The sequence below is a fragment of the Zootoca vivipara genome, chromosome 12, assembly GCF_965207765.1.
Source record: "Zootoca vivipara chromosome 12, rZooViv2.hap1.1, whole genome shotgun sequence".
Lineage (NCBI taxonomy): Eukaryota > Metazoa > Chordata > Lepidosauria > Squamata > Lacertidae > Zootoca > Zootoca vivipara.
The window spans coordinates 17,503,300-17,520,779 of record NC_142595.1 but is presented as its reverse complement, the minus strand read 5'-3'; the positions used below and the strand labels follow the sequence as shown (position 1 = coordinate 17,520,779).

The 17,480-nt window shown below is 49.8% G+C and overlaps 1 protein-coding gene across 1 annotated transcript in view; it reads right to left on the bottom strand.

Moving 5' to 3' along the window:
- MPP3 (MAGUK p55 scaffold protein 3) overlaps nucleotides 1-17,480 on the bottom strand; it is a 79,422-nt gene that overhangs the window by 35,664 nt on the left and 26,278 nt on the right. The window contains exons 8-10 of the mRNA XM_088655079.1: nucleotides 9,768-9,842; nucleotides 8,374-8,570; nucleotides 1,519-1,583 (exon numbers count right to left, since the gene is read on the bottom strand). Of these exons, the coding sequence (XP_088511205.1) occupies nucleotides 1,519-1,583; nucleotides 8,374-8,570; nucleotides 9,768-9,842 (337 nt within the window). The remainder of the gene's footprint in view (nucleotides 1-1,518; nucleotides 1,584-8,373; nucleotides 8,571-9,767; nucleotides 9,843-17,480) is intronic.

Sequence of the window (17,480 nt, the reverse complement as noted above, 5' to 3'; positions counted from 1 at the left end):
AGATATAGGGGGTCCATTAAAAGCTTGAACCCCTTGAGCTGGCGCCCCTGGGCAACTGTGTCTGAGCCTCCTTAGTCATTGGCTGAGCTGCTGTGATATCACAGCATGTCAGTGTAAACATTCTAACTGCTGAAAGGGAAGGACCAGCCGCAGAATGTGGGCAATCGGTGCAGCTCCTGCAAGGGAAGCGGAAGGTTGCCTGGAAAAGGAGAAACACCTCACATGCAGCGTCTTGACCATGGGTCAGCAAACTAAGGCCTGCAGGCCGAATCAGGCCCAACTGCCTTTTAGATCCGCCCCGCGGATGGTCCAGGAATCACCACGTGGATCGCTAGCGCATGCATTCTTTCCCTCTCCCTCCCTCTCCCTCACATGGCGGCGCTTTTCTCCTCAGGGATGGAGCAATCTTGCCCCACGCCGGGCGCCGTTGGCGGCAGGAGTCGACTTGCCCGCCTACCCGCCTCAGCAGGGCAGCGCTGTGAAGGGAGCGTGTGACGCCGGCTGCTGCGCTTTCCTCCTGCTCCTCCTCCCTCTCCCTCAGTCCACCCTTCCTTCCTTCTCCACGCCCCTTTTCCACGCCGCTTCCTCGTGCAATTCCTTCGTCACCGCCTGCCTGCCTGCCTCCCTCCTTCATTTCTCCCATGGCGTTCAGGCGCGGCTATTGGGACGACAACTGGGACAGGTAAAGCGAAGCATCTTCAGGCCTCTTTGCGGGCGGGTGAAAATCGTTCATTTCCCCCCCATCCCCCAAAAATATAGTCCGCCCCCCCACAAGGTCTGAGGGACAAGGGACCGGCTCCCTGCTGAAAAAGTTTGCTGACCCCTGGTCTTGACACTGAGCAAGGCATCGTGCACAACAGGGCCTTCCTCACAGCCCACCAGATCTCCACAAGACAGATACAGTGGTACCTCTGGTTGTGGATACAATCCGTTCCGGGGTGCCGTTCGCGCCCTGAAAAGTCCGCAACCAGAGCGGCGCTTCTGCGCATGCGCGAAGCGCGATAGAGCACTTCTGCGCATGCGCAAAGTGTGCAGGATGCTTCTGCGGACGCGGCGAAACCCAGAAGTAAACACTTCCAGGTTTGCCACATTTGCAAGCTGAAAAGATGCAACCTGAAGCAGAGGTATGACTGTAGTGCCTTGGACTTATGGCATCATTGGGCTGCCCTGCAAAACATACCAGGCCTGCATGGGCCCTGACTGTGTGCGCAAAGAATAAACAGTTGTCATTAACTCACAGAAGTGTGTGGAGGCCAAAGCACAGTAGGCTTTCTTTCGCAAAGAGCTACCTTCCCCATATTCCTCTTACCTCCCCCACAGCGACACACTGCGGCTCTTGTACCTGAATGGCAAGACACAGCCATGCTTCAGGCTCCCGGTGGCTCTGTACCTTTCAAGGGACGGCATTGCAAAGCCTCACAAAAGAAGCCCGGTTTGGGAAAGAGAAAGGAAAAGCCAGATGTAGCGGAAACACAAGCCACTCTAAACAAACGAGGGAAAGGTTTCACGGTGACTCACAGAGCGGTTTTGTGACGCTTCTGGCGTTGTGCAGCGCTCCAATGGTCCTTCTGTACATCAGACGCCTACATGGAAAAAAGTAAAGACACAATAGTTTATCGTTTAGATTCAGAAAGGGGGCGGATAAGAACTCGGGGAGAAAGCCTCAAACCAGAGAGCCGGAATGTGCTTGTTGCGCTCAGTTCCTGCTGAAATCAAACAAGATCAAGGTCCAAACCACACAATACTTTGTTCAGACTTTAATACAGTGGTACCTCGCAAGAGGAGGTACTCGTTCCACGAGTCGTTTCGTGTTGCGATAATTTCGTCTTGCGAAGCACGGTTTCCCATAGGAATGCATTGAAATTTAATTAATGTGTTCCTATGGGCAAAAGAAAGCGCAAAAAAGGGCGCCAACTCATTCGCCATGGCCGCTCCAGACGTTTTTAAGGCTCTGGGGAGGGGGAAGCAGGAGGAGGGCCAGGGAGAGGCTCCCTCCCTCCTTCCCCAGAGCCGCTCGCACCCAACCAGACGGCCATTCGCACCCAGCCGTTCGCACCCAACCAGGCAGCCAGTGGGACTGGATGGGATGGGGGCGGATGGAGCGCTTCTTCGGCAGCCCGTGCTCTGCTCAATGACGGCCGCTCTCCCGTTCGCGCACCTCCGAGCAGCCATGCCTTCCTACTCAGTGACAGTGGCGACGGGCAGCCAGTGGTTCGCGGGCACTGCCGAGTAAGTGAGTAAGGGAGGGGCGCGGGCGGGACGACAATGGAAACTTCTGCCCGCTCCCTCCCTCCTTCCCCAGCAGCCATTCACACTCCGTTCGCACTCCCAACCAGGCAGCCGCGCACGCCTGCCCTGCTTCATCTTGCGAAGCACGGCCATAAGAAACTTCGTCTTACGAGTCTCCAAAAAACTCGCAAAACGCTTTCGTCTTGCGAGCTTTTCTTTGTGCGAGGCGTTCGTCTAGCGAGGTATCACTGTAATCATAATCACCACCGCCATTCGAAACTCCCAAAGGAGAGGGAAGCAGCTGTGGGAGTCCTGATCCAGAACAGGTTCCTGATCCATATCGGTTTCCTGAATTAAGATACACATTGTGCATTTGCCCCATTCCCCGAAAACGGGTCTCCGAGCTTTCTATTGAGAAGCAGTTCTGAGTAACCAGAAACTGCCAGGTTCTCCCTCGTCTATTTCATGGCTTCTGCTGCAGTGGGGAAAAGTAGAGATTCAAAGCGGCATCTGGGTGCTGGTGTGGCCATCAGCCTATCCTAGTTTTTAGATCTAACAGTCCTGGTCTGGCTCTCTAACGTCAGCATTGCACTGGCTCAGTTACTTCCCCTGTTCACTTTTCTTCCAGTGCAATGTACAGAAACCTCGGGAACTGGGGGACAAATGCAGCTCTCCTAGAACCTCTGTCTGGCCCTTAGAACTGCCTCCTGGCTCCCCCTTTCCCAGGCCGCAACCCTCTCTAGCCCTGCTCCAACACTCCAGGAACTCAGCTAAATCCATGTTTCCCAAACTTGGGTCCCCAACTGTTTTTGGACTACCGTTCCCATCATCCCTGGCCACTGGTCCCGCTAGCTAGGGATAATGGGAGTTGTAGTCCAAAAACAGCTGGGAAGCCAAGTTTGGGAAACACCGAACTAAATCCTTGCATGAGTGTGAGGATTCGCACGGGAGGAATGGGGTTTCCTCCCCCCCCCATAGTGTGCGACCCACACCATTCCCAGATCTGTTCTGGAAGGTTGGGGGGAAACGCAGAGCAGATTTAGGGGGCATGCAGGAGAAGGAGAGGGGGAGAATGTTCTGTTGTGCAAGGAGAAATCCTTGCACTGAGAGAAGATTCACATTAGCGCTGCACCGATTGCAACCCCAAGTATTTTCTCCAGGCTCAAATGTGACCTTGAACTCTGATAATGTATCTTGCTTGCCTGAACAGAGGATAGTGTTTGTGTGCATGTGCGCTTGTAGGCAGCCGGATCTAGCTTATGGAACAAGGGTTTAAAAAATTACATTTGTTGCTCCACCTGTTTTTGCCTCTGGCTCTGCCCACCACTTGCAGGTGGCCCTCGGAAGGTTACCCAGGTGGGAAATGTGGCCCTTGAGCTGAAAAAAGGGTTCCCCGCCGTGCTATAATAAATAATTCTGCTGCCTGTTCACAGAACCATTCCTCCTTCTCAATTGTAATGTACCCTTCAACGCATCTCTCACTTTCCTCTTAAAAAGAAAAAAGAAAGAGCAGGTACAAGCAAAATCTTCTGGTCGTTCCTTTCCATGATGTGCCTTCGCAAGAGATGGGTCACGTAGGAAAGGGAATACGCTGGCCACGTAATCAATAGCTTTATATCTTGTTCCAATAAAATTATCTTGATAAGATGAGACGATGTCTTAATCCTGCCACCACCCACCCCTAGTTCGGACAGTCACTCCAGAAGGCTACTGTAAGGGGGAGAGATTGCAGAGAACCTCCCCCTCTCATCAGGAGCAGTTCGTCCCCAAGCAGCCATGAAAGCGCGGGGTCTGAAGGGGCTAGTCAGGAAGCGGAGAGAGAGAGCCAGGTCTCCGACAGCATGGGAGAGACCCTGCTCCACAGGCGGGAAGAGAGAGAGAGAGAGACGGAAAGGGGGGAGAGGGAAAAGATGGAGCGTAGACCCTTTCCCCCGGCACCGGAATTAAGGAGGAGGAGAAAGGGGAGGAGATTCACTGTCCCGAGGCTGTTATGTTGGTCAAAGTCGCGAAAAGGGGCAGTGCCGGATTCTGAGACGGAATGAGCGGACATGAAACCGACAGCTCGCTACACTGTAAATAACGTGCACCAATAAAGACTCTTTTACAGACAAGGATGTGGAAAGTCGTTGCTCAAGAGTAGCCGTAACAACCTCTGACAGCTACCATAGTGGATGGTATCGAAAGCCGCTGAGAGGTCGAGAAGAATTAACAGGGACATGTGGTTCCCTTGTCTCTCTCTCGACAGAGGTCATCATACAGGGCGACCAAAGCTGTTTCTGTGCAAAAACCGGGCCAAAACCCTAGCATCAGTAGTGTGCATGGGTTTTTAACAAGGCACGTCTGCCCCCAAGGTCCTTGCTGTCTAAAAGAGGTGTGCATCAGGGATGCAAAGCAAGGAAGGATGCTGATTCCGGATGGAGTCTCTTGAGTTTTGGGCTCCAGGTGCAAGCGTGACTCACTGTTTCACGCACCATTCTCTGTCCAAGCTTACAACAGCTCTACTCCCACTACTGCACACAATCCAGTCCTGCACCACTGTGCCTCACCTCCACCCATCTCCTTCATGCTTCTCAAAACCCCTCATTCCTTGAAGCCCGCCCCCCAATTGATTCCACATCCCACATCCCTTGTACATTAAAACAGCCTCTCTTCAGGAACAGGCATGAAAGGGACATGGGTTACCAATAGCTGGAGTTGGATGCAGATCCCATCCCTGGATCTCTTCTGTAAGTTGTTATGATGTACGGGCTGGGAAACCCTGCCCCCAATCAGAAGGGTCTGAGGATAAGGAAGAAGAAGAGCACAGGGTGCAGGAATTATCCCCAGAAGATGCTGCTCTGCCATGAAAGGGGGACGCCATCTACAGCACCTGAAAAAGTCATTCTGCCCTTCTCTTTGGACTCGTATTTCTTCACTCTCTGTGGAGCAGGAAACCCCCTAGCTCTGCCCGAGTCAGTGCCTAAGAGCCAAGTGCAGCTCCTTTAAAGCCTCGGCCCAGTACAGTGGCACCTCTGGTTAAGAACTTAATTCATTCCAGAGGTCCATTCTTAACCTGAACCTGTTCTTAACCTGAAGCACCACTTTAGCTAATGGGGCCTCCTGCTGCTGCCACGCCGCCGGATCACGATTTCTGTTCTCATCCTGAGGTAAAGTTCTTAACCCGAGATACTATTTCTGGGTTAGCAGAGTCTGTAACCTGAAGCATTTGTAACCTGAAGTGTTTGTAACCCGAGGTACCACTGTATACCTGAAGTAGCGTCTCCACCCCCATCGTTCAGCCCAGACACTGAGGTCCGACTCTGGGGGCCTTCTGGAGGTTCCCTCACTGCAGGGAACCAAGCAGAGGGCCTTCTTGGTAGTGGAACGCCCTCCCATCAGATGTCAAGGAAATAAACAACTCTCTGACTTAGAGAAGACACCTGAAGGCAGCCCTGTTTAGGGAAGTTTTTAATGTTTGATGTTTTATTGCATTTTTTATATTCTGTTGGAAGCCGCCCAGAGTGGCTGGGGAAACCCAGATGGGCGAGGTATAAATTATTTATTATTATTATTATTATTATTATTATTATATTATTATTATTATATATTATATTATTATTATTATTATATATTATATATATTATATTATTATTATATTATTATTATTATTATATATTATATATATTATATTATTATTAAAGCACAGTGGGACACAGCTCGAAACCCCGAGCTGCATGCAGTCCATTTCAACCAGGGAGGGCGAAACCCTTGGAGGTTGTTGGACTCCAACTCCCATCAGCCCACACCAGCACGGCTAATGCTCAGAGTTGATGTGAACTGCAGCCCAGAGACGAACCACAGGGCCAAGAGTTCATTAATTTAACCGCCCTGTGGGTTACAACTGCAGCTACCGGTATGTAGGATTCTCTGTGCACAAAAATGGAAAGAAACAGAAATACCCACCCAAGAAGAATGGATAAGCAAGCTGATGCAGAACTGGCAAAGTTAACAGCTAAAATAAGAGAACTTAATGACGAAGGTTTTGTGGAAGAATGTAAGCCCTTTTCGGATTATTTAAAGAATGACTATTGCATGATGAACACGCAAGCAAAATCTGAAATATGAGCAACGGAAGGGTTTAAAGGTGACAGAAGTTTGGTTACGGTTTAAGAGATAGAAGACTGTGCAGCAGAGCGAGAGAAACAGAAACACCATGGAAAAGGGGGTGGGAAGTCGGAAAAAAAGAGAAAAAGGTTTTTATTGTGTATTGTGTGAAATTTTGGAAAACTTAATTTTTAAAAACTGCGGGGGGGGGGGGCTCTCCTAATACATGCTGAAGCAACATCCTAACCAGCTGTATGTAGCTAGAAAGAGGCACAGGTTGGAGCTCTCCGTGGTCCTGCTTTCGTGCCTAATATGTAGGCAGGTGCAGGAATTCAGACCCAAGACCCAAAACTGGCATGGCTTGAGTCATGTGCACAGCCTGCGCATCAGCGGGTTTGTTCAAGGGACAAGAGTCCAAGATAAGACAACACAAGCAGCTGGCTTCTTATTTGCAGAGGGGAAGGTCCAGGGACTCCCAGAGGGTATGTGGAGCCAGGGGCAGGTGTGAGGTTGGAGCCCTGCCACAATGCAAGGAACCACGTGAGTATATGCTGCGAGCCATGTGGCAGGGCCATGGCAAGGACCTGCAGAATGCACGGCAGTGATAGTGGGGTGGAGAGCTTGCTTTGTGGGGGCCAGGACTAGCATGCCCCAGTTCTGCCCCACCATATCCCCAGCCAGGACAGCTCTGGGAGCGGGCTGCATTGGTTCCTCTTCCTTGGTTTCCAAAGTTGTCTGCAGCCTGATGCTTTGCTCCTGATGCTTGTGAGTTAGTTCTGGCTGTTTACGCTGCTGCAGGCGGAGGGAAGGAAGAGCTGGGCAAGGGCTTAGCACACAAAGGAAACGGTGTGATTTAAGGCAGAAGGCAGCTGCTCTGCCGCACACACAGCGTTTGTTTCTATTACCATTGATTTGCTGTTCCCTCCTTTGCACTAAAAATCAATTTTTAAGAAGAGAAAAATTCATAGTGGCAAGCCGCATCTTGCCTTTGGGAGGAGATGGATCCTGTTTTCGTTCTAAGCCCCTCGGAGCTGCTGCAGCTGCAGAGAGGCTTAAGAGAGAAGAGGAATTTGGTGCTGGCGGTAACAGTGTTAAGATTTGGACGGGTAGCTGAGAGGATCAAGCTCATCTGAAGTGGCTGAACACGTCGCTCATAAACCAATTTGCTCATACAGGGCCCCTGAGACTCAGATGCAGAATTTGCTGCCTTGCAAAGAACGGCTGGGGAAATTGTGGCCCTCCTGATGTCATTGGACTCTAACTCCCATCAGCCCCAGCCAGCATAGCCAATGGTCAGGAATGATGGGAGTTGTAGTTCAGCAACATCGTAAGAGCCACGGGTCCCTGGTCGCTGTTGTATAGGATATAGCAATGTGTGTGTTACCTCTCTTACAAACAGCTGAGATTACGCTAAACAAATATTTAAAAAGAATATTAAACCACCACAATATTAAAAGGAGTAATTCATAAAACAATCAGTGGAATTGAAACAAGCATGAAGCAGCATAAAAGCCAAGCAGGAGAGTAGGGGGGACTTTTAAAGCCCAAGAAGTTCAAAAGCTCTTTACATAAAGGCAAATCTCCCTAGGGAGACACTGCTAAGAACATTTTCACCTAGGATCGAACCATCAGTAGATGGGGACGCCTAAAAAAGATCCCTTGGTTAAAAGATCTTGGAACAGCCTTCACCAACCTGATCCCCTTCAGTTTGTGGTTTTGCCCCAGTGTGGCAAAGCGTGGTTGGTCCTCAAACCAGGATGCCACAACCACAGTTTAATCCTGCCTGGAAGAGAAACAATGGTTTGTACAAACCATAGTTTGTCCCATTTTGATGAAATGGCCAATTATAGTTTGCCACAGACCAGAAGCAGAAGCTCCTCGCCACCACTTCCCCTCTCACTCAAGGGAAGGGGAGGAAGAAACATGGGAGCTTGAGATTCATCACAGATTTGTTCTCATAACAGGTCACTATGGTTTGTTGCCACGCCTGCACCAAGCCCATGGTTTTGCGTGTGCTTTCTGTTACTAACCCAGGCCCACAGCCACACACAACTGACCAACCTTTCTTGGAACTGCTTTGAGGGGATCAGCCCTGCCCGGAGATTTGTGTCGCCCACACGTTTGGCCTGCCACCACGTTTGGTCGTCCTGGCTCACCACCTCCAAGACATGCCTTTTCTGAAATGGCAACCCGGCCTCCTGGCATGGGATCGCTTTATCCTCTTTCGGGTTGTAGGAGAAGAGGGCTCTCATGAACACCTGGGAAGGAAGGAAGGAAGGAAGGAAGGAAGGAAGGAAGGAAGGAAGGAAGGAAGGAAGGAAGGAAGGAAGGAAGGGACATTACATCCAGTGCTACATGAGAAAAGCTGAAAATTTTTATATCATCCACAGGATTTAGCCCTCTCCAATTATAAACAAATAAAATGAAAGAAACATCATTGGTTCTCAAAATGGCTGAGCAGGGCCAGAAAGGGAGAACATATATTAGCTACCCCCCCCCCAATTCACAACACCCATTCACAACATGTGAATTTGTGGGGCCATTTCAGTTATTAAAAATATTTTACATGAATAATGTTGCCTTTGGGGTGGGCCTAAAGCAGTTAAAGTGGTTTTAGACAAAAGGAAGCACTTACCATGGTGGAGGGATGGTGACTTGTATTATTATTATTATTATTATTATTATTATTATTATTATTATTATTATTATTATTATTAGCACAATCAAACATCAAACATCAAAAAATCCCCTAAACAGGGCTGCCCTCAGATGTCTTCTAAAAGAAGACATTTGATGGGAGGGTGTTCCACAGGATGGGCGCCACCACCGAGAAGGTCCTCTGCCTGGTTCCCTGTAACCTCACTTCTCGCAGTGACGGTACCGCTAGAAGGCCCTCGGAGCTGGACCTCAGTGTCCGGGCTGAACGATGGGGGTGGAGACGCTCTTTCACTTTCATTCCCTACCTCTCTTTCCCATCAAGAATGGTGGGTGTATAGGCCTCGCCACGCTGAACTACAATTCCCAACATCCCCTGACCTTTGGCCATGCTGGCTGGGGGCTGATGGGACCTGGAGTCCACCAACACCAGAAGGCTCCTTATTCCTGTTTGGCAGTTTTTTTAAAAAAAAGTTTGTTATGGTGGCGACAGTTTTTCTTACATTGTTTCCCGCCCCCTGCCCCCCCCCAAAAAAACCTTGCAATCTAGAACAACCAGATAATGTAATGCTAGTGCCATTCTAGGAATATTCTAGGGGTGGACACTGGGTGGACAGGGAGCTGTCAAGAATAAGTTGAAGGAATATTTTTAAAACAGCCAAAGGGAAAAAAAGGTATCTGCTACTGCTAGGGGGCAGGTTCACACAAGCCACAGCAACAACTCTGTCCCCCAACACCTATGTTTAGGAGAATGTCTGAACAGGCCCAGAGTGCCCTCATATGTTGGCAAACTCCCTTACCTTGCTTTCCTTCAGGCGATCTTCTTCTTTGACAGCCGGGATTATTTTCAGCGTTATCGACCCCTGGGACTGCGCCTAAGAGAAAATAAGTCTGCGTTGTCATTTCTGTGGAAAACCAGACGACGTCTGCAAACACTGCTTGGGTCACTTTGACGCTCAATACTCAGGGACATCGGAAATTGGCATATACAGTACAGAGGCGGGCTGTTGGCCCACCTTGTGAAGTCTTATCAACATGGACCAGCATTGTCTCTCAAAGGTTTCGGCCACGAACCATTCCCAATTCTTCCCGAAGACATCAGTGGCTGACGTCAAGACCTTCAACCTGCAAAGTGTGCATTCTGCCGTTTTGTGACAGCCCTTCCCTGAAAGCAAAGCATTCCTGCATTCCTAGATTTCTAGATCTCGGTAAATGAGTCGGGGCATATATGACTCATCAGCAAAAGGCAAAGGATTTGTGCAAGAGCTGAATGCTGAGGTGTCAAAGTATAGTGTTGTCACCAGCTCAGGCCCTATTCAGAGAAGACCCACTGCAATTAGTGGATCCAAGTCACCCAGGCCAATTTACTGCATTGGGTCTACTCTGAGTAAGTCGACCACTGGACGCAACCCATGGCCATCGTTTTTAACGGAGGGAGAAAGAGGGAAATTACAAATCAGTGAGGCATACTGGGTAAGGTGGTGAACGGTATCAGGGAGTCTTGGGTTCGAATTCCCTACTTTGCCATGATGTTTTCTCTGGAAGCCTTGGGCTAGTGACTCTTAATCCAGCTAGCCTACCTCTTAGGGGTTGGAAAACAAAATGGGGTGTGCCCTTGGATGACATCCTGAATTCCTTGGAGGAAAAGTAATCTGATAAAACAGGTTAGAAGGCATTTTCTCTGTCATTCCACAGCTTGGAGTGAGGATGCTTTGGATTAAAAACCACGCCAGCAAGTCTTTGACCACTATCTGATTTTATTTCAATGAATTCTCTGCCTGGCCTGCTTTCAATCTCCGCCTTTGCCAAAATGGTGCTTATTATTACATTTGGTTGGGGTTGCTTAAGCTGCCCTCTGCCTACCGTGAGACTCAAATGGTGGCCTGCGTGCAACCTGCAATTTGGTTCTGTGATTTGCACCCCAACTTTATTCATTCATTCATTCATTCATTCATTCAATCATACCCCGCTCATCTGGCTGGGTTCCCCCAGCCACTCTGGGCGGCTCCCAACAGAATATTAAAAACACAATAAAACATCAAACAGTAAAAACTTTCCGAAACAGGGCTGCCTTCAGATGTCTTCTAAAAGTCAGATAGTTGTTTATTTCCTTAACATCTGATGGGAGGGCTGTTCTACAGGGCGGGTGCCACTACGGAGAAGGCCCTCTGCCTGGTTCCCTGTAGCTTCACTTCTCGCAGGGAGGGAACCGCCAGAAGGCCCTTGGAGCTGGACCTCAGTGTCCGGACTGAATTAACGGGGTGGAGACGCTCCTTCAGGTAAACTGGGCAAAAGATATGCTTTTGCTTGCAAAAGGTTCCATGGTTCAGTCCTCAGCATCTCTCGGTAAGGCAAGAAAAAACTCCCACCTGAAACCTTGGAAGAGGTACTGCCAGTTACGTGTGGACAATACTGAACTAGATAGACCGATGATACCGTGTTTCTCCTAAAATAAGACGTGCTTCTAAAATAAGCCATGGCACGATCTTTTACAAGCAAAAAAATATAAGACATCCCCCAAAAATAAGACGTCTTGGGGGTACCTACCAGACCCAGCGGGAGCCGGCAAATGCAGCAGCGCGCGCCGCACCGCGCCCCAGCCCAGCGGGAGCCCCAGCACAGCGACGCACCGAGCTCCGGCTGAACGGGCCTCAGGACCCGGCAGTGGGCGGTGCGCGAAGCCGCAGCAGCCGGCAGGAGCCGGCAGCAGACCCAGCCGCGCCGCGCCGCACCACGTCAAGCCCAGGGACCCAGCAGTGGGCTCAGCGGGCGGCGCGCGAAGCCACAGCAGCCGGCAGGAGCTGGCAGCAGCCCCAGCCGCGCCGCGCCGCGCCGCGCCGCACCGCGTCAAGCCCAGGGACCCAGCAGTGGGCTCAGCGGGCAGCGCGCGAAGCCACAGCAGCCGGCAGGAGCTGGCAGCAGCCCCAGCTGCGCCGCGCCGCACCGCATCAAGCCCAGGGACCCAGCAGTGGGCTCAGCGGGCGGCGCGCGAAGCCGCAACAGCCAGCAGGAGCCGGCAGCAGCAGTTTTAGGAGAAACACGGTATTAACAGCTTCTTAATTCTCCACAAGCTCAGAATTTAGTACCGGCTGCAGGAAAAAGCAACTTGACAATCTCAATTCTTTTTCTTTCTTTCTTTCTGGTTTTTGTATAAGCCATGGCACGATCTCAATTCTTTTTCTTTCTTTCTTTCTGGTTTTTGTATGGTACTTCAAGCTATTTTCAAGATGACTAAATTGCAATGAAGACCGAGAAGAGGGGGACAGAGACCAAACGTTGTTGTTGTTTTTGTATGATCGTGGTCAGCTCATTATGGAGGATAGAGCTATCCGTGGCTACTACCAGAGTCAGACCAAGACGTTTAGGAACCCGAAGCAGACCTCAAAATGGTGCCCATCTCCCTGCCAGGGAAAAATCTGCATCAGGAACAAGGGAAGAAGAAAGATCGACAAAGATTGGGATTTGCTGCCCCTGTTGATCCTGCCACCTGAGGCAGTCGCCTCACCTTGCCGAACGGGTGGGCCGGCCCTATCTACTACCCACAATAACTATGTTCTCCTTCCACTGTCGGAGGCATATGGTCAGTTGCCAGGAATCACAAGAGGGGAGTCTGCTGATACACTAAGGTCCAGCTTGCAGGCTTCCCTTAGGCATCTTGTGGGAATAAGATGTGGGGCTAAAAGGGGGTTTGGCCTGATCCAGCAAGGCTTTTCTTATGACCTTTCGCAACTAGCAGACGCAGCGGGGGAAACCACTGCACCGAACAACCCAGCGTATGCTCAACTGCACCATTTCCACAGGTTACAAAAACCAGCTCATCTCGACAGAGAACGTGGCGTTTTTTTAGAACAGATAACACATCCCCTTGTCAAACGGTGTTGGCGTTTTCGGGTTCGGCTGTTACATTCTGAACGGCGACAGGTATTTTTCCTGGGTTCTTTTTGTCCCGGGGTGGGGTGGAAGAGATGGACAGGTTTTTTCGTTTTTATCTGTGGGGTTTTGGTTGTGTGTGTGTTTGCCTGTTTAATCTTGAAGTATTAAAATCGCATCTTGCATGCACCATATTCCCAGAGCCTGCTAAAAGCAGACAACTGCCGCGAGGCCTTGAAAAGAGAGAAAACCACAGGAAAGGCCTCTTTGTAACCCGAAGCTCTTCAGCAGAGCTTAAACGATTCTTAAGTGCTTGAATAAAGTTCCTGAAAGTTACAGGTTCCCTTTGTTGCGGAACCTAGGGAAGGGAGAGGAAAAGGCACTCTCCCCTCTTGGACTGAAAGAGAGTTCTGAACAGTTTGTCTCCCTTTCCTCGCAACAGTCTGAGAACATTAATTGACCCATTCAAAGGGATCATTCCACTTTGCTGTCTCGTTTCCAAGCTAGGTGGCAAAAGATGAAAGGATGCTCTGCTTCCCGTTGTGGCACTTAGCTCATTCCCAAGCTCCTTCAAGTAGCAAGTGTTCAGACAACCTCTTTATGTCACACTGCAAAGCATCGCCTAGATTATTAACAGCACAATTTTTTTAGGCCACGCCGCATCACAGAATGATAATAAATGTGAGCTGGGAAACTAACCACATCATTGTGAATGCAGAAGTAAATTCTATTGAGCATAGGATTGCAGCTTTGATTGGCCATCAATCGCTTGGACTAATCAATTTGGGGGGGGGGAATCAACTGAATGATTAAAGTTAACAAATTAAAATTAATTTCGCAGCATAGTTTTCTTTAAAAATAATGATACTGTGTTTCTCATATTTTAAGACGTATTCATAAAATAAGCCGTAGCAGGATTTAAAAGCATTTGCGAAATATACGACATACCCCAAAAAATAAGCCATCCCCATGAGCTGCGCGGAACGAGACCGCCAAGCGCCCCAGCCAGCCAGCCAGCGGGACCAAGCACGACGACTGCGGCAGGAGGAGGAGGCGGCCTGCCAAGTCGGTGCCCAGCAGCGCCGCACAGAGCGCCCCAAGCCTCCTGCCCTGTTGCTGCTGCTGGCTCCTGGAGGCTTGGGGAGGTCTGCGTGGCGCTGCTGGGCGCCAATCCGGCAGGCTGCCTCCGGGAGCCAGAAGCAGCAGCGAGTCCAAGGATCTTGCTGGCTTCCTCCGTCCCCTTGATTTCTGCATTGATGAGTTGGTTTGGAGAGGCGGACGGCAGAGTGAGTGAGTGAATGTGTGTGTGTGTGTGTGTGTGAGAGAGAGAGAGAGAGAGAGAGAGAGAGAGAGAGAGAGAGAGAGAGAGGAGAAAACAAGCCCTCCCTTGCTGGTCAGGGGGTGGGAGAAAGGTCCCGGGTGGGAGAAAGGTCCCAGATTCTCAAGGTTCCCCCTCCTCCCTCTCCGAGTTTAATGGGTGTTTGGCTGCGGCGGCGGCATCCCTAGTCTGCCGATGTGAACAAGAGGGGAAGAGCGAGAGCTGTGAAATGCCATCCTGCAATGTTGAAATTGCCATTGTAATTTCCACTCCCTTCTCCGTTGCCACGCTCACTTTCTCACCTCCGTGAACCTCCCCCGCACCGTCCTTCTTTCTTCCTCCCCCTCCCCTTTTCAGTGATCCTCTTTTCCTCTCTGCCCCCCCACCTGCACTCCAGTGTCTGATTAAACGAGAAGGAAGTTTGGGAGTGGAGGCTGCAAAGCTCTCCCTTTAAGAGGCAGCCTGCAATGACAAATTGTTGAAATTGCCATTGCAGGCTGCCTCTTAAAGGGAGAGCTTCTCTCCCACACTTCCTTCTCATTTAATCAGACACCGGAGCACGGGTGAGCGAGGCAACGGAGCAGGGAGGGGACATTTGTTGAAGCGGGGCGGGGAGGAAACCCACCGATCACTTCTTGGAGTGGTTTAAAGCCACAGTGTCCCCTGGTAAAAGGCTGAGATTTCTTCACCAGCCCTGTTTACTTGCTACAGCCTTTCGCCTTCTTCCCCCAGTGTCCTGCCCATAGCTGCCAAGTTATCCCTTATTTTAAGGGATTTTCCCTTATGCTGAATAGGCTTCCTCGCGAGAAAAGGGAAAACTTGGCAGCTATGGTCCTGCCAGGTTGGCCCCTGATCCTGTTATGGCACTTAGGTCTTTATTGGGCAGATGATGAGACAACTTTATAGGGACAGGAAAAGGCTGGATCTTCCTGAAACTTTTTCTTTCTTTCTTCTGCTGCCGTCTGTGCAGCAGGATGAGGCAGGCGCCCAGAACCATGTGGTACTTAAGGTAATTTAAAAAAATAAGACACCCCTTGAAAATAAGCCATATGCTTATTTTCTTGAGTAAAATAAATATAAGACGGTGTCTTAAAATATGACAAACACAGTAACCATAATACAGTGGTACCTCGGTTGTCAAACATAATCCGTTCCGGAAGACCGTGCAACTTCCAAAACGTTCGACTTCCGAGACGCATTCGAAAACGGAAGCATTTACTTCCGGGATTTCAGCATTCGAAAACCAAAATGTTCGACCAAGGTACCACTGTATTTTTACAAAACCCTGGAGATGGCAAGCCCTTTCTTGGGGGAAGGAAGGCTTTTTCTGCTCTACCTGCTGTGATTTTACCACTGCCGATTGACTTAAAATATATCTTGCTTGCTGATTGTTCTACAATATCATAGAATCGTAGAATTGCAGAATTGGAAGGGACTCCGAGGGTCATCTAGTCCAACCCCCTGCAATGCAGGAATCTCAGCTAAAGCATCCATGACAGATGGCCATCCAACCTCTGCTTAAAAACCTCCAAGGAAGGAGAGCCCGCCACCTCCAAAAGGAGACCGTTCCACTGTCTAACAGCTCTTACTGCCAGAAAGTTTTTTTCCCTGATGTTCTCATACGCTACTGGATAGCTTTGTTGTTTTAATACGCTCTTCAGCACTGAGGCGGCATCTTTGAGCCAAGAAGAGGTACATAAATAGATTGTAATAAAAGTAGAGGTAGAACGTGATTTTTACGTGCGCCATAGCAAATGGTTTAGGTCCTTTGCTCCCAACAGAAAGTGCTGTTAGGAGTTTGCTGGGGGAACAGAGCAGGTTGTACATCAAGACCCTTCTAACCCCTGGATCCAGCACGTGTTACAATATAAGCCAGGCTAAGTTCCTGGTGAAGTGATCGCCTGGGTGAAGGAACGATTAAGGGGAACGAAGGACAACGGCTCTATGTGATACAGCGAATGGGTAGGGCTGGGTAGGGCCCCTCCCTAAACTCACAGGGAGCCTCTCATTCCAAACTACAGATGGGCAATTCCCCCCCCCAATCTACCTAGTCTGATTTAGAAGTGAATCAAAGAATTCCTGGAGGGGCAGGGAGGGATGTGGAAATAATTCTGCTTATTTTCCAAGCCTGTCTGAGACAGAGAAGAATTCTAAACTGAGGTGGAGAAGAATTAATTGGGTGGCCCTAAAACAGGCATAAGCAAACTCGGCCCTCCAGAGGTTTTGAGACTACAATTCCCATCATCCCGGACCACTGGTCCTGTTAGCTAGAGATGGTGGGAGTTGTAGTCCCAAAACATCTGGAGGGCCGAGTTTGCCTATGCCTGCTCTAAAAGCTTTCAGGTGGGATTTTCCAAGCCTGTCGTGGAATAACTTTGATCGCATCCTGGATAGTTCAGCTGGTGAGAACGTGGTGCTGATAATGCCAAGGCTACAAGTTCGATCCCTGTATAGGACAGCTGCGTATTCCTGCATTGTAAGGGGCTGGACTAGATGATCCTCAGGGTCCCTTCCAACTCAACATTTCCACAATTGTTTTCCAAGAATGGGGAAACTTTGCCACTTCTGATGTAGCTGAACTACAGCTCCCATCATCCCTGACTGCCAACTGTGGTGGCTGATGGCAGTTAGAATCTGACACGGGAAGAGCCCAAGGTTTCTCTTCCCTATTCTGCTCTGAATAGCAGAAGATCTCTCATACATAGCACTCCTTTCCAGTCCTGTTATAGAAGGTTTCAAGTCCTCTTAGCCAGAGATGCTACAGGCTGAACCTCGAACACTTCTGCCTGCAAATCATGACCCATCTGAAGAGCCCCCCTTATTTTTCGCAGATTGCACCACAATGCTTCCCTGGCCCCAATTTGAAGCGCGGGGGGGGGGGGGGAGAGACTCACAGAAGAAATCAAATCCCTGCCACTTTTTTCTCCCCTTTACAGAGTACTTCCTGCTTTTTTCCCCTAGTTCTCCAATTTAAGATGAGGGAGAAGAAGACAACACTGATGATTCAGGTGTCCTTGGCTACTCTGCCGTCTCCCAAGGCCAACTTTTGTAGTTCTTGCTTGGTTTCGAAAAGAGGCGTTTATGATTTCAGTGGTAATTACAGCAGCGGCATCAAGGATCGCATTTGGGGTGCCGGGTTGCTTTTTCGGTTCCCCTGCGTAGGAGTCGCCGGGCACGTCATCTTCCCCCTTGGCACAGAAGAAGTGTGCCTTGTGACGGCATAATTAATGCTGTGCCAACGCTGGCAAATTAAGTGGCTCTGTGCACCGCCAGAATGACAGGAGAGTCACGTTCCCGACGAACAGACTCCTCTTCTGGAGAGGAG